Below are 24789 nucleotides of genomic sequence, written 5' to 3' on the forward strand. Positions count from 1 at the left end.
TATTGACCTGTTTGGTGATGCAACAGAACTGTACTATAGGCAAAGGCCCATGAAGGGCACAGTGGAAATATTAGGTTTGGAAAAGCTTTGGTAAAATCATTTATTTTGGTTAACTGAGCATTTAAAGATGCAGGCTTGTGAGCACAAGCCTCTTTTCATCAGATCTGTAAATGAACACTCATGATAGTAGGGACCCTGGAGCCTTGATCACAGAGAGGGTTGTTTTGTGCTAGGTTTAGCTATTATACTTGGCAAATTTATGGGAAGTTTCTTTCATAATTTTACCATGATCTAATCCCAAGAGGTAATAACAGAAAGGAAGAGAGTATGGTTTAAAAGAAAATAACAACCAGTAGACAGATAGAACCTTTGGTTTTTTTAAATCCTAGTATTTAATTCATGTGTGTATTCTCTTGGCTAAGGAATACTGAAATGATACAGGCTTATTTATACAGTGGAAAGTAGTTTTCTATTGAAATTAAGTTAGAACTGCATTGCTTGTTTAAATTGATATTTGAAGCACTTAGTCATTTTATTAGTCAGTAAAATTGATGAAAACCTTGGGAAAATGCTTAAGAACAGTCCTCGAGGAGACTGTGATTAATAAGGAAAGAGGCAAAGAGATGCATGTTAATCTGTTTATGTATATGGGATCTAGAGCTCATTAAAAATTTTTTATAAACATTCAACTAATGAAGCATTATATAAAATTAGACATTTCCTTTACACTGTGAAAAGTCTCTGGACTGAAAAAAAACCTTCAAGGTTATTTCTGAATAGCTTACTTATGATATTTTCTCTATCACTAGTAACTTAAGTATAAAAAATGAATTTTGTAATAAGGAATATTCCGTGAGAATACCACTCCAGTTTCTCTGGGGCTGTTTTCATCTCACTTGGCCTTGGTTTCTCAAGTTATTACAGGATGGAGTAGCATGAACAATCATTATTAACTTCATTTTGTGGCTTTAGCAGATACTTGGCTGATGAATCCCAACCAGCACATATAAAACCAAAACATTATTTCACTTAGAATGTTTTCATATGTTGGAGGTTGCAAGGAAAGGGGGTGGTTCAAAGTTCTCTCTAGGTTCTAAATGATGAGATAACAAGGAATGTATACGGAAATCAGTAATTGTCCAGGCAAATTTCCAGTGGCTGCAAAGATAGGGAGGGTTGTCTGGGAAAGCTGAGCTAGGGCTAGACAAGTCCTGGGAGCCCTCTTCTCTGGAATTAGGAAAAGGGAGAAGGATTCTTTTCAGCATTTATCCCAAGATTAAATACATGGGGTATGTACTGTATTTTATATTCTTTGGTCATGTTTTAGGTATCTTTACCATCATAATTTCTTACTATCTTCTTCATTTTTTGGTAGAAACTCTGCAGTAGAGTCGAAGCAGCATCTGTTTAGTTGTCAGATATGAATTCAGGTGCTAACATCAAATATTGATCCTGGTCAAACTATTGAACTGACATTGCCATGATTTTTTTTTAAATCTGTGTATTGGGGGAAATAGTACTTAGTCCATAGGATTGCTTTGAGGAACATAGAATGTATATAAAGGAACTTACTTCATAAGAGCACACACAGTAAATGGTAGTGATTATTAAGTTTTCATGCTTATTTAATATTAGAGGCCCAGTGCATGAAATCATGAATGGGGCGAGGGGAAGGGAGAAAGGAGTGTAACCTCAGCCTGGCCTGCACCCTCTTGCAAACAGGGACTCCTCAGGGGATGTCCAACTGCTGGTTTAGGCCCGATCCCACAGGAATCACTGTGGGATGGAGCCTAAATCTGCAGTCGGACATCCCTCTCACAATCTGGGACCGCTGGCTCCTCACCGTTGGCCTGCCTGCCTGATCACCCCTAACCACTTACCTACCTGCCTGATCATCCCTAACCACTCACCTGCCTGCCTGGTAGCCCTAACTGCTCACCTGTCTGCCTGATCGCCCCTAACTGCCTTTGCCTCGGCCCTCGCCGCCAGGCTTCATCCAGATGGACGTCCGGAATGACGTCTGGAAGGTCGTTCGGCTGTCTGGTCTAATTAGCATAGTACGCTTTTATTATTATAGATGCCTTACCTGTTGTAGATCACTTTAAATTCATATATGATGACCACAATTCAGGAAAAGAAAAATCAAAATAAATGGATCAAATGTATTTATGAATATACCAAAGCACCTCATTTTACATTAGGTTCTTCCCAAAACCATAAAAAGTAAATGTTTTTAGAAAAATCTATAGTATATGGCACTCAATAAATATTATGTGTTTAGTATTATTCTATCTTCATCTTCATTTCACAAACAAGTTTAGGCTTTCTCTGTATATATTCTTTCTTTAAACCCATTCAAAATGCTTATATTCCCTGCATGTCATTTAGATTTCTAAGCTTGAAACTCTGTGTCTGGAGTTCAGACCAAGGAATAATGCTAAGACTTTGTGAGGGATGGGAAAGAAATACTTCAGTATTGACTGCATGAACTGTATACAAATCAAAACTCAAGAGACCTGGAGTTCTGCTCAGAAGTTTATGCTCTTTTATCATTATACTAGAAGCCCGTTGCACGAAGTTTCGTGCAATAGACTTTTCCTTCACCTGGCTGCCGGCACCAGTTTTCCGCCAGCAGCAGTTTTCCTCTCGCCACCCGCTGATCAGAGTGCCTCCAGCCAGCAAGATCGGCCACCCCGAGAGGAACTCCGATCAGGAGGCGCTCCCGATCGGCGGGTGGCCAGAGGAAAACTGCTGCTGGCGGAAAACTGGTGCCGGCAGCCACACAATTGGCCACCCCGAGTTCCGCCACCAGCGTCTTCCCCCGGCCCCATGGGTCCTTCCACAGCGAGTTCCGCCACCAGCATCTTCTGCTGGCCCCATGGGTCCTTCTGCAGCGCTGGCCTGTTTAGGCCAGCAGGAGGAGCGGGGGGTCTGGGACTCGCGAGTCCCCGCCCCCCGCTCCTACCGCCAGCCAATCGGCCACCCTGAGTCCCGCCCCCCGCGCCTCCAGCCGGCCCAATCGTGGGCATAGTGGAGTGATGCAATTTGCATATTACCTTTTTATTATGTAGGATTATTTAGTGGTGAATTCTCAAGCATTTACTCTTATGTTTTCCAACTATATAATTATAAATTAATTTTTAAAAGTATATATAATATATATATCTTCACATTCAGATTGGATTTTTTCCATTTATATATGGGATATAAAACTGAAAGTAACAAATAATAAATATGGAAAAGAAACAAACAAAAATGTATAGACACAGATAACAGTATGGTGGTTATCAGAGGGGAGTGGGAAGTAGTAAAGGATAAAAAGGGTCAAATATATGGTGATGAAAAAAAGATTTGACTTTGGGTAGTGGTACACAATGTAATGTACAGATGATATAGAATTATACACTTGAAACCTATATAATTTTATTAACCAATGTCACCCCAATAAATTTAATTTTTAAAAAAGATTGATTTCTTATATCAGAGTCCCAGAGGAAAAGAGGCTTAAATAAAAGCATTTTATTTATCTCTAATGAAAAATTTGGAAGTAGGCAGCTCAAACCTGGTAATGGTAACTCAGTGATTATCAGGAACTGTAGCTCATTTTTCTTCATTGCTTTGAATTCTTAATGTGTAAGAGCCTCATGTTTCATTGTAGCTGCATGAGCAACAAATACTCTGTCCTCAGTCCAGCTAATAGGAAGGAGGACAGAACACAGATGGTGAGCCCCTTCTTTATAAGCACCCTCCCAGAAACTCTTCTTAACTTCTCATCTTTTCATCCTTCACCAGAATCCAGGCACATGGCCACATCTGCAGAAGCTGGAAATGTTACTTAGGCTTTAGTCTGAATGGCCTTATACCCTGATAAGATTGAAGGGTTTTATTATTCCAAAAGAGGAGACCAGATACTGGGGACAAGTATGACTATCTGTGACATCTGGGCTTCACCAGATCTTTTAAAATTCATTTCTCTTACATTTTATTTTTCCTTATTTCCTTTTCTAAATAGATCCCATGCGAGGCCCAAGAAAACTGGAAGTGGTAGAAGTCAAATCTCGACAAATCACTATCCGCTGGGAGCCATTTGGATATAATGTGACTCGTTGCCATAGTTACAATCTCACAGTCCACTACTGTTACCAAGTAGGAGGACAAGAACAGGTGCGAGAAGAAGTAAGCTGGGACACAGATAATTCACACCCTCAACATACGATCACTAACCTCTCACCATATACCAATGTTAGTGTGAAACTCATCCTCATGAATCCGGAAGGAAGGAAGGAAAGTCAAGAACTCATAGTACAGACGGATGAAGATCGTGAGTACTTTTAAATATGTTTATTTGAAATCTATATCCTCTCAAGAAAGCAGCTTCTGTTTCTTTTAAATTGAGATCTTTATAGTGAAAATAGAAGGAAGAACTATTTAGTGTGTTGAACAATAAAATATAAACATGTCTATGCTTCTGTGTACTTAAGCACTGATTAAAAAGGGTATAGGGAATAAGGAAGTAGAAGTGTACTTTAATTCTTTATGAGTCAGATAGTCACATTTCTATGTAAAATAATTCTATATTGCTCTTCATTCAAGGTTTATTATCATGTTGAACTAAAGAGTTATTATTTTGGGTACTATTACTTATATGAAATGCTTATTTAAATATATTTGAAAGGCATTCTGAAACACTTTTCATAGTTCAGATAAAAATTTAGCCCAAAAGAGAGGCTGCCCTTGCTTTTCGGTGTAGTGCTGAGAAATTACCTCATTAGGTTTTTGGTCATGAAATAGATCATATTTTCCCATAGGAACAATGTTGTAATTGGATATTACCTTAATAAACAAGAATTTAACTAATATACTATGCACATTACCAGAAACTCATCAATAAAGTGAATATACAATTAATCTCTAAAATAATTTAAAATAGTAAAATGATACCTTGAATCTCATAGCATGGATATAAATGTGCTTTTATACTGATTATATAAGGGACTCTCATATACAATCACGTGTTCATACAGCACATAAAATACAGTGGTAGTATGTCATATATTTGACCTAGAGTTAATTTGTCAGGCATCAGAATTAAGTTTCAAAAGAACTTGGAAAGCTCATTAAGTGAATATACTTACTTATTCCTGGGGAAAAAATACATGTTTACTTTTTTGTTTCTTCATGTAGCTGATTATGATCTTGATCATTAATTATAACAAATTAAATATTTATGACACTTTATTATTTCATGTAAAGAGCTAAAAAGGTGCTTTAAGTATTTATTGCCTATACAATACCATGCATATTGCTAAAGAAGAAAAACGTGGAATAGAGGCATTCACCCACATCCTTCTCTTTTATTTTATATCCCCATAAAGTTCTTCTATACTTAAAATAGTTCATTGCTGTCAAATAGTTGTTTTATTACAATTAGTAGTGGTCCGGTGCATGAAATTCATGCACTCCGGTGGGAGGAGATCCCTCAGCCTGGCCTGCCCCTTTCGCAGTCCAGGAGCCCTCGGGAGATGTCCAACTGACAGCTTAGGTCCGCTCCCCGCAGGCCTAAGCCAGCAGTTGGACATCCTTAGTGCTATCGCAGAGGCAGGAAAGGATCCCGCCACTGCTGCTGCACTCGCCAGCTTGTGAGCCTGGCTTCTGGCTGAGCAGCGCTCCCCTATGGGAACACACTGACCACCAGGGGGCAGCTCCTACATTGAGCGTCTGCCCCCTGGTGGTCAGTGTGCGTTATAGTGACCAGTCGTTCCTCAGTTCAGTTGATTTGCATATTTGCCTTTTATTATATAGGATTTTTGTTAAGAGTATTAGTTTATAGTAGTCAGTCAGGGCTGAGACTGGAAGTCGTATTTCTATTTCTCCAAGTCTTCCTCATCTCCCATGAAATGAGAATGAAGGTGTCAGCATTGTCAACAGGTCATCTCTTGACCCTTTCTCCCCTGCATTTCAGTGTTTAATTTGGTCCTGACTCCTGTTGTTTCTACTTCCATGATATTAGATTGCTCTTGTCTCTCACCTTCCACAACCTATATTCAAATCCTCATTATTTTGTACTGAAATTTCTGTAATAATTTCTGCCCTTTTTTTGTGGTCCCAGCTTTTTCCCATTCTAATGCCACCCTACTCACTGACTACACTCATCTTTGAAATATATTTGCATCTTGTTTCTCTCTACACAAGAACTTTCAATGACTCTCTTTATCCAAGTCTTGACTTTCAAGGTCTTCTGTATTCTTGACTTTTGCTCTAGAACTACTGACTTTATCACTGCAGTTCATTCTGAAAAAAATGTCCCCTCAGCATTGGTCCTTTATGCCACACTTTTTATCCTGGGCTCTTCCTCATCTCCCGTTGTCATCCACCACCTGCCTTTCTACATGGCTGCCTCTCAATTCCATCTCCTCTGCTACCCAGTTCTCCTCAAGTTTCAAGGCCTTCATAAAGCTATCATCATTTTCAATCATTTTTGTGTTTTATTGTGTGAATATGAAATAATTAAACTATTTGGTTTATCTCAATTTTATTGGTTTTGTTTTAAATTGCTGCTATGTTGACATCCTAGTATATGTCTCCTGGTACTATGTACAAAAATATTACCAGGTAATATACCTGGAGTTTGAATTATTAATGTTGTATGATAGCTGCCTCCTTAAATTTACTTAAATACTACCATTATTTTCTATAATGGCTATACCAGTCTATACTCTTACAAGCAATGTGTGGGAATTCTGATTTCTCCATGGACGCCTTAATTTATTTTTGAAGAATGAAAAAGCTCATATGAAAGATGATTATTGAGTTTCATCTAATTGATTCAAACTTTAAAGAAAAAATGAGGGAATGTTTTTCTTTATAACGACAGTATAGTCAAAATGGTTTTGAATTTTAGATTTTTTTTTAATTCAGTGTGTCTATGGATTATTAAAATATTGTGCCTCAATAGAGAGTTTACTACCTATCAAGTCTAGAAAACTCTTCCTTTTTTTGGTTTGCTGCTTAAACATTTATTGGTTTTCCCCCTTACAGTGCCAGGTGCTGTTCCTACTGAATCCATTCAAGGAAGTACCTTTGAAGAGAAGATATTTCTTCAATGGCGAGAACCAATTCAAACATATGGTGTCATCACTTTATATGAGGTAGTGTATACATTTTTTAGTAATTTAATTTTTATTATAATTTCTATGAGAGCTAGGCTGTCATAGAAATGCATAATGGCATCATGTTTTGAAGAAGTTTAAGTCTTTGAATAGTTATAGTGGTTACTGTATAAAAGCAAAAAATTAAAAATGAGTTTTTGAATTATATGTATTTTAAGATGCATATTTATAGTGATTTGAATGTTTCCAGATTATATAATATGCATAAAAATATATGATAACATATTTTTGAATCAACTTTATTAAAAACAGTAAGTATTTTGAAGTATACATTGATTAAGAGGTACCCACAGAATCCTATTCTTACTGACTATAAAATATTTTACTACTGAATCACAGAAGAATGCTGATTATCTAATTAGCAAAATCAATGGATGTTGTCTCAGAAGTAATAATAGAAGAATGTCTTTTGGCTTTTTTAGTATTAGCAAAACATACATTAAAACTTCTGTGACATGGTTTTGTCTACTGAGGCATATCAAATGGTTGAATAATAGGTAACAGAAGAATTTGATGAATTGTTCAAGGAAGAAAATAATAGCAATAACGGGGTGACAGTCGTCATCAATCTATATGAGCATCATTTTACGATGCCTTTTGTCATAGAAACAAGCAGGTGCATTTTTGAAGCAAGCATTTATTTGAATGCAAATTCAACAAAATTATATGTTGTTCAGCTTCTGAAAATTGCGACAGTTCCTCCTACAGCATCTCTGCTTGAATACCTTTCAGAACTACTGACAAAAGCCTGAGCAGAAGAGCTGTCAGACAGTAATCACTGCTGAACCCATTTCCTGACCCAAATAGCCTCACATTGATGTTTCCTTATAACTTTTGAAATTTGGTATTGAAATGCAAAAAAAAAAAAGTATTGTTAGTAGAAAGCTAAATAAAGTAAGATAAGAGATAAAAGAAAATGGCTATCATGTTAAGTTATTGATGCTTTTTATTGGCTGCTTCATTGTAAATGAATCAGGTATCATGAAAATCATGGCTAGATCCAAAGAACTAAGGTTTATAATTAAATCAAACAAGTTCATACTTTATTCTCAGTTAACAGAATCTTTTAGTTAATACTTTTGTCCATGACCATTTTCAAGTCTCAGTTTTGGGGATTCTTGCAATCAAGAATAGGTGATTGTTTTTTTGTGGGTTTTTTTTTTGCCAAGAATGATATAGAAAGTTAGGCTTTAAAATCAACTAAAGTTCTAAGAAATAACTCCACCTATCCTATGTTGTTATCTAGATGGACTGATCTCAGTGGACATATATCTTTGTGTAATAAAGTAACTTTAATGTGGAAACAATAGAAATAATAATTCAAAAGAAGAACCCATTAATCTCCCTGATTTTAGCAGCTAGGATCTCCCAGTTGAACACTGATCTAAATGCTACTACAATGGTGATATGTGAATGTGTCATAAATCACAGTTTTAAAAATCAGATGTTGGCAAGTAAAGCAGGTTGGTTCATTTTTGTGGATACCAAAGAGAAAATGTCAAATGTGTGAACCAGGCTTAATCAATCCTATATAATAAAAGCCTAGGTGGCGTCGTGTGACGCCCTTGTGTGACATCGTCACAAGATGGCCACCACAAGATGACCGGCAGGGGAGGAGAGTTGTGGATGATCAAGCCAGCAGGGGAGGTCAGTGGGGGGGTGACCGGCCAGCAGGGGAGGGCAGTTGGGGGCAACCAGGCCCGCAGCGGAGGTCAGCTGGGGGCGACCAGGCCTGCAGGAGAGGGCAGTTGGGGGTGACCAGGACTGCAGGGGAGGGCAGTTGGGGACAGTCGGGCTGGCAGGAGAGCAGTTAGGCGTCGATCAGGCTGGCAGGGGAGTGTTTAGGGGGTTATCAGGCTGGAAGGGAGAAGCAGTTAGGTGCAATCAGGCAGGTAGGCAGGTGAGCGGTTGGGTGCCCACCAGGGGACAGATGCTCTGACCAGTAGGTTAGCTTGCTACTGGGGTCCGGCCAATCAGAACTGAGCAAGATGGGCCAGACACACCCTGGAGCCCACCTATGGTTCCTCCCCGGCCCTGATCATGCACCGGTGGTGTCCCTCGGCCCGGCCTGCACCTTCTTGCAATATGGGACCCCTCAGGGGATATCGGAGAGCTGGTTTCAGCCCTATCCCCACACAGGCCAGGCTAAGGAACCCCACTGGTGCACGAATCCATGCACTAGGCCTCTAGTATTCTATATATATAAAAGCCTAAGCAACCATTACAACTGGATGACCCGCTGGTAGCTATGATGTGCACTGACCACCAGGGGGAAGACACTCAATGCAGGAGTTGCCCTCTTGTGGTCAGTGCACTCCCACAGCCAACTTTCCATGGCTGGCCAACCTCCCATGGTCTCTCCCGCTGGCCAGCCAGCCTCAATCAGGACTGGGCAAGACGGCCCCGATGAGAGGCCAGGCCAAGGGACCCCACTCGTGCACGATTTTTTTCACCGGGCCTCTAGTATGTGTGTATATATATGCATATATACATATATACATACATATATATATATATATATATATATATGTATATGTATATATATATATATACACACACACACACACATATATGTATGTATGTGTGTGTGTGTGTGTGTGTGTGTGTGTGTATATATATACACACACACACACACACACACACACACAAGTATATCATTTTCTGACTACCAAATCTTTCTCTCCTTTGTCCATGTTTTCTAGAAGTAGAAAGGAGAGAGTTCTAGGTTCCTCAAGGTAGGCCATAGATGAGGTCTCAGGAGGGAGTTCTTCTTTAGCTAATAAGCTCTGCACATTGTGATTCACTCAGCGTGTGCCAGAGTAAACGATAGACTGAGCTTCCTCCTGGAGCCAAGGACTGATGTTGAACCAGACTCGGTCCCCACTCTGGAAGACTACAGTCTCCTGGGACAGATATCATGCTAAAGAAGTAGAATGATGGCGCAAAGAGAAGCAGGGGGTTTAGGAACAGTGTATTCTGTCATAGAAACACATATGACCACAGGTGAAAACTCAAAGGAGAGCTTAATTATCATAGTTGGAAGAAAGCTTAGCAAAAAAAATGATACAGGTATTTCTTAGGTAGGGAGCACACTTGGATAATTTTAGAAGGGGTGAAGAAAAACAGATTGAATGATGTAGATGTTATAAATGAATATGCTGTAAGTTCAGGTTATTCTCAAGTTTTCTCTTTACTTTCCTCTTATGAAAGACACACCAACCTTTAATGACTGGAAAATGCTGACAATGTCATTTTTGCCAGGAATTATGGCAATTAACAGAGTTCAAATATTCTTCTGCTATTATTCTTTGCCCTCTCCTTTATAGTCCCTTGACGTCCATCTTTAGCCTCTGGAACTAGCTTTTCCTTACCCTTCTTCCCACTTTGTTCTAGCTCCAACCCTTCTCATACCTGTGTCCCAATCAGCCACTTAATTTTATCAGTCATCTTCCTAAAACCTGGACTGATAATTGCATTCTTTCTCATTTTTATGGAATTATTTTATTGCAATGATATTTTAGTACAGAAGTATTCAAAATAAAATATCCTTGCTTCCCCATTTTCCATTTCAGAGATAACTACTGTTAACAGCTAGATGCATGTCCTTGCAAAATTATACAAGATAGAAATGTAGTGCAAGTTTACTTATGAATACAAGAACATTATGCCATATAAAACCCCACTTCACACCATACAAAAATAAATACCAAACATATGCATGATCTAAACACAAAAATTAAACAGTAAGAATATATGATGAAAATAGGGAAAACATTTTTGTGTATAGCTGAACCTCAAACAATATGAGGGTTGAGGTGCCAACCCTCTACAATTGAAAATCAACATGTAACTTTTGACTCCCCAAAAACTTAACAGTCATTCCTTGGTATCCACAGTGGATTGGTTCCAGGACCTTCTGTAGATAACAAAAACCTCAGATTCTCAAATCCCTTATATAGAATGGCATACAGTTGGCCCTCTACATCTATAGATTTATGAAATGGCTTATCAAAATTTAAACATTATATATCAAGCCTATTTCTAGAAGTTTATCAGTCAGTAATACTCCCAAATGAACAAGAATATATATCCAAGTATTTTAATTGTAACTCACTAAATGTATATAGCTCTTGATTGCCTAGTGAGGAAACTCCAGACTCCTGGTCATGATGAGAGGAACACATCAACTGGTTTGTTTGTTTTTTAGTCTAGTATAGGCAAGGTATTAGAAGAAGACAAAAGTATAAAAGCACTGCCCCTTCTCTACTAGAAGCAACAGTTCTAACAGCAACTAACTACAAAGAGAATAAGTACCAAATGCAAATAAACTTAGTGTGTGGCGAAAGTATAGAGTGCAGTGTCAGCTGCGTGGGGCATTGATGGATCAATAGTTGAAGGAAGACACTTAAAGATCCCACCTGGATAACTGGGCTCAGATAATCACTATTGACTGAGTTAGGTAGTAGTATAGAAAGAAGTAGAATCTATAGGCCATGTTAAGAAGTTTCATTGTGATAGTCAAGGCCTCCCATGAGCTAATCCCAGTTTATATTTATTATCACATCTCCCATTGTTTTTCTCCTGGAATTTAATAAGCCATGTATATGGGATTTTTTTTCTCTCCAAAAACCTTCTGAAGTATCAAATCATGCTGCATTTTCCTATTCAGGAGTCCCCTCTTATCTATAATGAATACACCCCATGACCCCCAGTGGATGCCTGAAACTGTGGATAGTACCAAACCTTATATATACTATGTTTTTTCCTATACACACGTATCTTCTCACATAAAGGAAGCACTTCACGGCTTCTCTTTGGCATAGCCAAATTGCCAGTTGCACTACCCCTGTGCTTTATTAAGAAAAGTAAGGATCATTGGAGCACAAGCACTGCGATACCAGGACAGTGGATCTGATAACTGAGAAGGCTAAGTGACCAGGAGGTGGAGACTGTATTCAGAGTGGAGATCCTGCACAAACAGATGATTCATGCCCCTGGGCGGGATGGAGTGGGATGATGTATATATAGTTCTTCATGCTCCTTAGAAGAGCATGCAACTTAAAAATTAAGAATTATTTATTTCTGGACTTTTCCATTTAATATTTTCAGACTATAGTTAACCCTGGACAATGAAACTACAGAAAGCAAAACTCCTCTTCTACCCCCCGCCCAATATTCTTTATCTTGACACCCTCTTTTTCTTCTATAGAACCTAGTGTTTTTTAAATTATTTACTTACTTAATTGTCTCTCTACCCATCCCAGTCCACCCATCCCAGTCCAGATTCTTACCTGAGGGCAGGGCCGTGTCTACCTGTTGACCACAGTGCTCACAGTGTGTGTGTTCAATTAATCAGCATTTGAATGGGACGAATGAATCTGAGTAAGGAGAGAAAACAGGACAGAGCTACTCTGGTGTTCCAGGCAGGCACAAGTTAGTGAGCAAAAGCAGGGTGAGAAAAGCCCAGGAAGTGTTCATAGAAGAGTAACCAGGACAGAAGGTAATATAATGTCATCTTGTCAAGTATTCAGAAATAAAACCTGGGGAGGGTAGGTCTTCAACAAAAAGTTAGGGAGCTTGGACTTGGTCCCATATACATTTGTGTTCCATTAAAGTTTTCAACAAGGCAGTAAAATTAACAAGACGATGAACCTAGTCCTGGTGGGCAGTGCTAGCCCTTATTTTAATTATGCTGTATCATCATGGTTGAATTTTTATCCCTTTCCCCACCAGACTGTTACCTCCTCCAGGGGAGGTACCAAGTCTGGATCTCCATATGAGACCCCAGCTCAGGGCCCAGTGCTTGGTACATAAGGAGGCATGCAGTTAATATGTTTCAAACAGCTGACTGAATGAATAAATAAACTTTGGGGGAGCAATTATGCTGCCATAGCTTAGCTCATCCTCTGGGGCTATTAGAATGGAGGACTAAAGTAAGCACTTGAGCACACAGCAGGGACATTGCTGAGTCCCTCCCACAGCAGCTGGGTGGTAGACATGGTCTTGTCTCTCTCTCTCTCTCTCTCTCTCTCTCTCTCTCTCTCTCTCTCTCTCTCTCTCTCTCTCTCTCCTTTAAAAATATATACTTTATTGATTTCAGAGAAGATGGGAGATGGGGAGAGAGACAGAAACATCAGTGATGAGAGAGAACCATCGGCTGCCTCCTGCACACCCCACACAGGGGATTGAGCCCACAATCCAGGCATATGCTGGAATCAAACTGTGACCTCCTGGCTCGTATATGGACGCTCAGTCACTGAGCCACGCTGGTGGAGCCATGGTCTTGTCTCATGATTCAGAGTAGCCTTGTGAGGGAAATATGCTAGAGGGTTAACAACAGACAAGCTGCTTGACTCTGAGAGTGCCAGTCACTGCAGAGATTAATATATATAGCAAACAGTTTCTTTCCAAAGCTCAGTTGACTCAATCTAAATATTCTTTCAGAGCGGTCTCCTTAATTATAATGACATGGTACGAATACAGGAAGAAAGAATATGAGCTATCACTTCGTGTAATAACAGTGTTAGCGTTCATGCACATAAATTATAAGTCAGTTTACCTATTTAAAAGCAAGAAGAGTGCTCAGTTTTGTAATTTAAAACTTTGAATATGCCACATTTAAAAATTATGTCATTACAACTGGTAGAAGTTAGTAATCACCACTAAAATGTATGTTCTTGAATAGTTGATGAACTACTTAGAGTGAAATTCTTTTAAAATTCATTTGAAAGGGAAAAATTTAAAGGCACCTATGTTATAGTTATATTTATTTTCACACATATCAGACCCACCCAGCGTGCTTCAAACACCTGGTAGGGGCGAAAGCTTCTAGCGTTGCACTGTTGGAAATGGCAGCTCCTAGTCACAAGTGGCAATTTAAATTTGAACTTTAGTTAATTTAAATTAAATTACATTAAATTTTAAGTTTTTCCGTCTCCCTAGCCACATTCCGAGTGCTCCATAACCACTTGTAGCTAGTGGCTACCATACTCAACTGTACAGAACAAGATACTTCCAGCCTGACATCTACTGAAGAGCGATAAAGAAAAGATGCAAATATGACCTGTCATGAGGACTGCCTTCATAGCATCAGCAGCTACTGACACGTGTTTAGGATTTATTTTCGAAGCAGATACCTTTGGCCACGTTGATAAAAATGCTGAAAAGTGTCCTTGTTTCCAGGGGACCGTAATCCTATTCAGTACCAAATCAAACTGTGGCCACTGCAAGAGAGATGAGGCCTTACCCTTGTCATGGTCTTACCCGTTTGAGCTCGTTGTATATTTTATTATTTTGTATTTTTTAGTGTTGTTTTCCAAAATGACATTTTGAAAGCAAACAACTTCAAGGTATTAGGTTAAACCTGACCTCATCCTTTATGTTCTAATCTACTGGCTTTAAGTTCCTCTGTCTATAAAAGTAGTAACTCATAAGTGTTTTGGCTGAGTTCCTGTGCCCCTTCGCTGGATCCAGGATTTGAAGAATCTAAAGGGATAAGAGAGCTTATCCTAAAGTGCCTGACAGGGCATACATCAGAAGGCTTTATTGGATAAAGATGCAATCTTGAACTACCTGCTCCAGATATTTAATCACATTCCCATTCTCTTGCAGATCACTTACAAAGCAGTCAGTTCCTTCGACCCGGAAATAGACTTATCCAATCAAAGTGGCAGAGTTTCAAAACTGGGAAATGAAACCCATTTCCTGTTTTTTGGACTGTATCCGGGGACAACGTACTCCTTTACCATCCGAGCTAGCACAGCTAAGGGTTTTGGACCTCCGGCAACAAATCAGTTTACCACGAAAATATCAGGTATTTTATCAGAGTTATGTCTTTTATTAGAAGTGATATTTTGTACCTTTTCATTCCCATTGTCAAGTATGCAAAGCTCACCCAAACTGACACATTGTATTCAAATGAATACTTTCAGATATCTGAAAATCAGAATTATGGAATTAAATGAAATATTCCAGGTATTTATTATTTAGGAGCTTAAGATCCTTCTGTGTTAAGAAGTAGCCACTGTTTCTGCAGTTTGCATTGGAGCACTTGGACACGAACAGAAAGTTCTGTTCTGTTCACTCTTATCCCCAAATTACCAGAGCAGCAGTGCTGGAAAAATCTCTGTAATGAGCCATGAATGACTGAGAGCTCAGAAGAAAGGCAGCACTCTATGGAGCTCAGTGCCAGAGGGTCAGCCTTCCTTGGGACATTCACCATTAGCAGTTTCAGGTCCTAAAGAGACAAGCCACAACAGAGAAGTTGCTCCAGGCACTTAGGGCCTTCAGCTTTTTGTTTGTTATCTCAATTACACCATCCAACAAAAGATATAATTTGAGAAATATTTCTGGGCATATGCAACTGTGCAGAAAATTTCTTTGTGCTTCAGACTAGAGGAAATGGAGTTGCCATCTGGTATGGGATATGTAACAGCAATAAACACATTCCATGGGCATTTTCTTTTTCCATTTTTACCCCCTTGGGTATGAGAGGGGAAATATTTGAGTTTGGGCTTTGATTGTTTTAGTTGGGGGTAGATGAGCAGAAGGCGGGTGAGGGAGATAACTTAGTCAGGGGTAGCTATATAATAATTAGCCTGGTTTTCATATATATTGTCCCTCATTCCTTGTTTTATGAAAGTTTTTGTTTGGAAATAAAGGAAGGTAAATACAACTAGAGTACTGTAAGTATTCTACTGGGTTTTGAGGGAGAAGATTTGGAACTTTGTTTTTAAGCAATTATAATTTAAAGGGAAACTTTTTATTGTGTAAGATTTTATTTGTGAGCATAAACTTGACTTGATATTTAATATACTCTTGGTATTTTATCTGAAGCCTTATGTTATTAGAACAACATGGAGAGTTGTAAAAGAGGAAGAAGGCCTTGGGAGGTTAGGAAAATGACATGGGTTGTACAGATGAGTGAGTAGAAAGGGCACTAGACTTGCAATCTAAAAGTATGGGTTCTAGTTATAATTTTTCTATGTACTCCCTCTCTGACTTTGATCAAGGAATTTGTCCCCAAATGTAATTTAAGATATTGGCTGCTGCATGGATTTTATCATGAAGATTTAAAGAAGAAATGTGTACCAATGTGTATACCTCCAAGCCCTTTTTTTCCTTCTTTTTCTTTTTTTTTTGTAACTTTCCCCTGTGGATACCACTTTAAAAAGATTATTATCTTAAAGGATGCGTTCTTATAGGAAAATAATTCATTTTCACTGTTTATTAAATAAAAATTCTACTTGATATGGGTCCAAAGCACTGTTAGCCCACCAAGTTCATACAATTCTATTCGAAAGCAAAGGTAGTTGACATTTTAATTAGCCTACCCAGGCTCATCAAGAATAACTATGTAATTTTTATAGTTCAAAAAAATTACAAATTATGGGCCCCTATTTTCTACTTTCATGGATCTCTGAGAGAGAGCTACTCTCTCTATAAAATGTAATTCTGTATTATGAATTCAAGTTAATTTTCAGAGAATTGGAGTTAATTTTTAATGCTGAGGAAATCCAATAAATGGAACTGAGATATAACCCATGTCTTTTATGTAAGAGCTTTTTATATTTCAGAGATTTAAAAACTATATTTGTCAAAAATGATCTCTAGTGTTCTCATCAGGTCCCTATACCTGTGGTCGTAAAAGACCAGGTGCACACTCACATCCCAGCCTTTATGAGGTGATTTCCCTTGTCCATGGGGATGACAGAATTACCCAACAGCTCTGTTATCTTCTCGTAATGAGAGCTAACAATCTAGAAAAAAAAAAAGAGTGCCAGGAAATGGCCTTGGAAATAGGATTCACATTAGGAAGAGAACTAACATTTGTAGAATTATATTTGTCTGGCTCTCTTTATCTCTATCTCTTTGAATTCTTATAACAACCCTAGAGGGTAATTTTCTACTTTTAAAGATGAGTAAACTAAAGCTCCAGAGATAATGTTCCCCAGCTCTTATGTTGGTTAAAACAAGGCACCAGGAAAAGTCAAACCCCTGATTTTCTTACTTCAATCCCCATACCTTTTTCACTCCTTCCTTCCCTGAGAGCCCACCAGTAGTCTAATTTCAGCAAAGCCTCTCTGGCTCCTACAGTTATCTTCAAATCCCCTGGTGAATCTTTGGTACAAAAAAACCTTGACTTACCTGGAAGACCTGTAAAGTTCAGTGCTATGATTCTAGTAATTATTTCTTAAATGTGCATTTAAAGTATATTTTTTGAAGAAAAGAACACAAATTATAAGTGTACAGCTCAATGGATTTTCACAAGCTCACCACACCCATTTAGCAAGAATCCAAACCGAAATTTGAGAAACAGAATATTGAGAAACAGAACAACTCACAAGTCCTGTGAATGCTCTCTCCCAACTTTGATCTCTGAGATCAAAGAAGTTAACATGTGGTGGTTTTATCGGTTGTCCCTGATATTTTGTGTAAGGTATATACATAAAGGCTGCTCATGGTCAGTTGGTAGCTGCAATTTAATCTAAGTGCATCGCATTCTTAATGTTTTGTGGGGGGGTTTTTTGTAAATGAAAGTAGACAGAAAACTGGAAATATAAACCAGAAATAATGAGTCTCTCATCTTATGCATTTTTCCCCAGCACCCTCTATGCCGGCTTATGAACTTGAGACCCCTTTGAATCAAACTGACAATACAGTGACAGTCATGCTGAAACCTGCACACAGCAGAGGCGCGCCTGTCAGGTACTGAGCAGGGAAGGGATGGGCTGGCTCTAGAGGCATGAAAACCAAAATCAAATTGATTAATTTCTTGAATGCATTTTCTAGGGATTTGCAACCAACCTCAGTCAACATGTAAACCCCTATCTGTATTAGTTCTAATTATAAGATATGACTGAGGAAAAGGGAAGTGCTTTGATGTGCAGTGATCAAGTACTGTGTAAAGTTTGATTCAGCTGCAAGGGGGTTATTCTTTGAAGATGAGGAACAAAAGCCCCAGTCTGTTGCAAGGTGGCTTTACAATTGCTTGCAGCAATTTAGTTACCTAAGGGCACTTGGCTTTTTCATCCTGAGCTCTATTCTTTAAGTGGATCTTTTATTTGTTTGTTTGTTTACCTGGGGTTTAAGTTTGGTTAAATTTCATAAATTAGCTATAATTTCTCAGTGGACTATGTGTTGTATAATTTTTTTAAAGAAATAGACCAACAATTTTCTGTGTGCTGCAAGAATTTTTAAAAAATGCAACACCTTCCTATTTAGTCTGGGACACTGACCTCTCTTATAGATTGTCATATAAAAAAATGACAACTGCCAACACAACAATAGTCATTTGGTATGAATGAATCAAAATAATACCTATTTTTGTCAGATCAGCAAAATATGTAACACATTTTTTGGTGTGCCGCAAAATTTTAGTAATTAGTTTATGTGTGCCATGAGATGAAATGGTTGAAAGTCACTGCAATAGACTCGTGGAAAGAGCATTGTGAAGTCTTTATTTGAACAGATTTAAGTTTATTACCAACATGTAGGTCTCATTTCTCATTCCATGATGATTTATTTAGCTAAGAAATTACAAAGTGTAACTTTTACAGTGGATGAATAAAATAAATTTATTCTTCCTAGGAAGGAGCAAAGGAATGCCTGAATAACTCTTGAATATGAACTTGTCATAAGCTCATTAATCTATATAAATGAAATTTCTACTTGTTTCAGAGGGATTCAGATATGCTGTGCTATCAGAAGTGATTCCCTTCAAAATAATCTATTACTTTCAATAGCATACACTAAGGAAACATTTACAGTCACAATTAAGGCTATATCAGATTTGTTTCCATGTTCCTGTTGTAGAATTTTATTTCATTAACCCTTTGAAACCTGGCTCTTTTTTTATCATGTTTTCATGTAGTACCATACAGTGATTAGTTGGACTTTTTTTTTTTTTAACCACTGATGAGATATATACTAATTTTAGTCCACAGAGTCAAGAGTAAGAACAGAATAAAATGTGATAGTGAAGTCACATTAGGGTAGAATCACAATTTGAAAAATCTACAATATTGTAGGAAATAATTTACTCTGCTGACTCACTCAACATAACTCATATAAAGGATGTGGGATTGCCATTCATAGGTGTAGTTTGTGAAAACACTATGGAATATTTAAAAGCTCTATTCCAAATTTTGGATATTATTACTGCTAGAACGTGATGCCACTGACACCACACAGGGTTGATCTGTGTGTGGTGATGACTGGTTGCACTCATCTGAATGACCCAAGGCACACACTCATAAAATGGCTGTCCAAGACCCAGGGGTACTTGGCCATGGGTCATTCCTTTTTGACTCTGGAAGGCTGAATTATTATTAAATGGAAGTTGACGCTCTGACCATGGCCTTCAGAACATCATTTTTTCTAACCAATTTAACAATTGCCCAAACTCAGGAACAGTGGGCTATTAGTACGGGAGTCTGTGTTCTACAGTAGAAGCATCACGATAAAATGAAAGGGTAAAGGTCACTCACATCCAGTGCCTCCAAACTGAAGGAAGCTGAAATCCTAGCCATTTCTCCAAACAGCCAGCTATTCCCTATTCTACTTTATTTCTATATAAACTCATTTTACATATTTTCTATTCCTGTTGCATTGTTCCTTCAAACCCTTTTTGTCAGACTTCCATCCACGTCTTTGTAGAGATCTTTCCAAGTCTAAGTTTCCAAAAATATTCCTTCGGGCAATCCACCTTAGTCCTCTCCCAATCCTCCTTCCCTTATCTTTTGAAATTGTCGCCTGTATTTCAAACTACTGTTCCTATTTTCTGTCATATATGTTGCTAAAGCATTGTTTTATTGTTGTTTTCATTTAAACCTTTCTAGTTGGTTTTGGAGATTTTTGAAGCCTTGCTAGTTCATTAATTATAGACTAGAGGCCCGATGCACGAAATTCGTGCAAGAGTAGGCCTTCCTTCCCCTGGCTGCTGGCACCAGCTTCCCTCTGGCACCCGGGACCCGGGCTTCCCTCACAGCCTCGGCTTCGTCCGGAAGGACATCCAGAAGGATGTCCAGTCTAATGAGCATATTATGCTTTTATTATTATAGATATCCTCAGACTTCTTATTCTTATGCCTGTAACAACACAGATTCAAAGGCTTGTCAAATATGCAAAATACATAGCTTTCACCCCAGATCTCACATCATTTCATCAGGCCCAACTCTTTATTTCTTCTAAGATTTCAGTTTAGGTTGTCACATTTTCCTTCACAATTGTCCTATTGCCTTATGTTCCAAGTTCATAACTGCTCTGCTTTGATTACTAGTAAACATCATCCTGTTATTAGCTAAATATCCCTGGAATTTGACAGGGTCACTTTGTATTCTGCCCCCTATTATACCTTCATTCACAATGTTAGCATCTTAACATTAATAAATTTATGATCCATGTTCATTATGTAAATCCATAATGCTGCAATCAGTTTCATTTCTTATGGGATAATATTCAGTAAGTATTACAGGAAAATCCACTGTGGACATTACCTTTATTGCAAGGATGCTTGTCTTGAACAGGTAAGTTTTATTGCACAAATTTGAGAGAGGAAATTATCTCAATCTCACCTGTCAAAGATTTGATTTCGTGCAGAAAAGTAAATATTCTCTTCAAGGAATTCATTATTATAGTACAACAAAATGGGACTGATTATCTATTGAGTAAATAGAAGACCAAGATAGCTAGAAAAACTAGTTTGGAGTGGGGAAAAATGTCTGTAATACTTTCAAACTAAATGGGGTATATGAAAATTTTCCATTACATTTGGTGTTTAGAGAAATAAGAACTCTGATTAGGGAATCATAGGGCCCTAAAATATAAAGCCATAATGTAGATTAAAACATTTGAACACATCTGGAAATTTGCAAAATGCACATGTAATCAAACTGCAATACAAGAAAGCTTTTCCCAAATGATAACTACTAGAAGAAAGAGGGGAGATGAAAGTGAACATCTGTTGGCTTTCCTGGATTTTTCACAGTATTATGTGTTCAAAAATACTGTCATTGTGTGATTTCCAAAACCCATTCTTTCAATTGATTTGATTTTTCTTTAATCCATATTCATCGGTTTTAAAATTCAGTCGTACTTCATTGGTGCTCTTCCCTAAGTAAGGTATTGATTCCGCTGCAAGCACTTGGCTTGGTTAGTGCAGATTCTTGAAATTGCACTAAAGTCTCACTGTAAATGACTGTTGTCTTTTTATTGATCAACACTTCAGCTCTGTCACATACAATTATTTAAATCTGTAGGTGGCTAGGAAGAACACAAATTCCATCATTCCAGCTGGTAAACTAGCACCTAGGACAGAATTTTAATGTCTGTTCATAGATGCAATTTGTTTTCTTTAATAAGACAGGGAGAAACTCATTTAGAACCACCTCTTTTCTCTCTCTTCTCTCCACTGTTCATTACATGCAGACACGACCCAACAGTGAAAACCCTTGTACTTTGGTATAAAAGAGCAGCTCTAAATAAAGAATGAATTTAACACAGACTTTACACAACAAAAATTCCCTCTGTGACTTTATTTATGATATAGATATGACTGCAATATTCCTCGTTAATATTATGTTATACCTTCTAATGGTCTATATGCTTGAGAATCACATCTTTCAGCTTTAGGTGATGATGTTTCCAAATGACTCACTTTGGTTCTCACAACTTTGTTGAATTTGTTTATAAATGTTTTGGAGCTACATGTCTTCTTAATTAAAACTCAGTACTTGAAAATGTTTATTATTTAAACATTCTTATATTTCAGTGAGAAGTTAAAAAATTAAGTTCTTATTTTTTTATTCATTCATTCAGGAGATATTATTAAATGGGGGAAACATCTGTTACAGATTTGTCTGTCCATGGGGATGGGAGGTAGACAATAATCACATCAGCAACCCAAACATTAAAACTGATGCCTAGCCCTGGCTGGTTTACCTCAGTGAATAGAGAGCTGGCCTGCGGACTGAAGGGTCCCGGGTTCGATTCCAGTCAAGGGCACATGCCCCGGTTGTGGGCTTGATCCCCAGTAGAGGGCATGCAGGAGGCAGCCAATCAATGATTCTCTCTCATCATTGATGTTTCTATCTCTCTCTCCCTCTCCCTTCCTCTCTGAAATCAATAAAAATATATATTTAAAAAAAAACACGATGCCTAAACATGTGAATGTAAATTTAATTTATGGCACCCACTCTGTTCTTCTAATAAAGGGGGCCCCAATTATTTTAATGTTGAGCTTTTATTGTTATTGGTAACTTATATTATGGTTGTCCTCGCAACCAAATACTTCCTCAATGGTTATATTTTAAAAGAAACTTATGAATACTTTTTTGTAGCTGAGAATCCAGGCAGCAAATAGGAACCTCACTACGTTATGAATAGAGAAGAGATAAGGGCATAAGGAATGGAAGAAACATTTGCCTTACTTTTTAAAGGTTGTGTTCTACTTAAGATTTCAAATGAGATAGGAAATATTTTCTATTATGGCAAGCATAAATATTTTATTCATCCAAAACACTGCTGGTTTTATTTATTTTTTATTTTTTTGTAAATCCTCACCCAAGGATATTTTTCCCATTGATTTTTAGAGGGAGTGGACTGTTGGAAGGGGGAGAGAGGCAGAGACAGAGAGAGAGAGACATCAATGTGAGAGAGACAGGTTGATTGGTTGCTTCCTGCACATGCCCCAATCAGGACCTGGGATTGAACCAACAATCCAGGTACATGCCCTCAACTGGGAATCGAACCCTTGACCCTTCAGTGCTTGAGCAGACACTCTAACCACTGAGCATCATCAGCCAGGGTAATACTTCTGATTTTAAAAAAGATGTGTGTCATATAATAACATCAGTTTTATATATAAATCAAGAATTATTTTTATATAACATGTCCAGATTTTTATTTAATTGATTTTCCCTTGAACGCATTATTGTGGTAGACTTTGCAAATGTCTGCTATTTTCATTTAATTCTATCATGTCTTTCCTTAAGCTGCTTTGCCTTATGTAGTTAACTAGGAAAATGTGAGCACATAATAAAGCCTCATTGTTAACTTCCAGCACCTGATTTACTCAAACTACTTATCAAATATTCTTTTGTAACCAATTAGACAGATAATGAGAAGTATATTAAAATATGCTACTTTTTCTCATTAACAAGTTATTTGTCCTTTGAAAAACCCATGCTGTTTTCTGAGGACAAGGTGAAGGACAAGTTTTCATTCCATTGAAGATGAATAGGCAGTCTAAAGCAATTGTATTTATTTTAAGGTAATGTGTTGCACTTCCTTAAAATGTTTGATTTGATCCCGGAGCTATATGGGGAATGAGATTTATTCTTGTGGGCCATCAGCCTGCACGCTTATCCCCAGGTGGTATCACACAGCAAATTTTGTTAAAGGGACTCAGCACCAGAGTGGGAGTCAGAAAGTCTGTAAAATGTGTCACCTCAGATGGGACTGCAAAACAAATCTTTTGACAATAAAAGCAAGAAAAGAGATCATTGTTATTAATGAAAGGTAGAGATAAACATATATTTTTGGTTTAAGAAGTTTCCTATGTTAGGAATTAAAATTGTTGGCATACGATTTAATATGGTTTAGAAGTTGGATGTTATAATGTATAGACCAAAAATATTTTTTAAAGCAGTATCAATCTTTTTGATTGTCTGCCACCTGTAAGTCCAAGGAAAAACATGTTCACTCCATTAACACTACCTTCTTGGACATTTCATTCTCTTCTGCTTCTTGCAAGGAGCCTTTGAGTTATCAACATTATATGATTTCAGTGAAGATTATGAGGTTGCTCAGCTGGTGTGGAACAGGGGTTGAGCATTGACCCAGGAACCAAGAGGTCATAGGTGTGATTCCTGGTCAGGGCACATGCCCCAATTGCAGGCTCAATCCCCAGTAGGGGGCATGTAGGAGACAGCGAATCAATGATTCTGATCATTGATATATCTATGTGTCTCTGCCTCTCCCTTCATCCCTGAAATCAATAAAAATATATTTTTAAAAAATTATGAAGTAATTTAAAAAAATACTTCAAACCACACTTCATACACGCTAAATACAATATAACTATGTAAGTGTTATTTTCTTGTGCGGCATTCTTCAGGCCATGTCAGTAGGTGGTTTGTGTTGTTGCTGGTCCTCTTAACTTTTCCTCTGTGTGTCTCATTTTATTCAAATCTGATATAATGAAAAATCTAATTTACATGAAAAATAAATTAAGGATTTAACAATTGTCTCTACCAATAAAATCATAAATAGAATTTCTGTAAATTCTGATATCTTTCCTGCATTTTAAATTTTGATTGCATCTGACTACCTTTATTTATGCATTTCCAAGTTTTTAGGAACTGCTATTGTAAATAGGTAATAAACTTCCCCTAGGCCTCAGTTCTGTAAAACAACTCTTTGAAAAGTTTAGGTGGTTCGCTGTTGACCCTGAATCATTAGTTAATTATGGCTATCATCAGATCTGCTGAAAAAACTTAAGCATAAAGCAAAAGGAAGCTGATCTTCTGTATGTAATTACTCTAAAAGGAAAGCTCCCAGTGTGGCTTCCCCATGAAGACCCAGCGTGACATTTTCCTGGCTTGTCTCGATGAAGTCCAGT

At 37.8% G+C, this 24789-nt stretch overlaps 1 protein-coding gene across 2 annotated transcripts in view; it reads left to right on the plus strand.

The window, feature by feature from the left end:
- PTPRM (protein tyrosine phosphatase receptor type M) overlaps nt 1–24789 on the plus strand; it is a 642938-nt gene that overhangs the window by 377675 nt on the left and 240474 nt on the right. For both annotated transcript variants that reach the window (XM_079785235.1, XM_079785234.1), the window contains exons 8-11: nt 4013–4321; nt 7039–7148; nt 14781–14982; nt 17774–17876. In XM_079785235.1, coding sequence (XP_079641361.1) covers nt 4013–4321; nt 7039–7148; nt 14781–14982; nt 17774–17876 — 724 coding nt within the window. The remainder of the gene's footprint in view (nt 1–4012; nt 4322–7038; nt 7149–14780; nt 14983–17773; nt 17877–24789) is intronic.

The sequence above is a fragment of the Cnephaeus nilssonii genome (genome assembly GCF_951640355.1).
Source record: "Cnephaeus nilssonii genome assembly, chromosome: 11".
In the NCBI taxonomy this organism is placed as follows: domain Eukaryota; kingdom Metazoa; phylum Chordata; class Mammalia; order Chiroptera; family Vespertilionidae; genus Cnephaeus; species Cnephaeus nilssonii.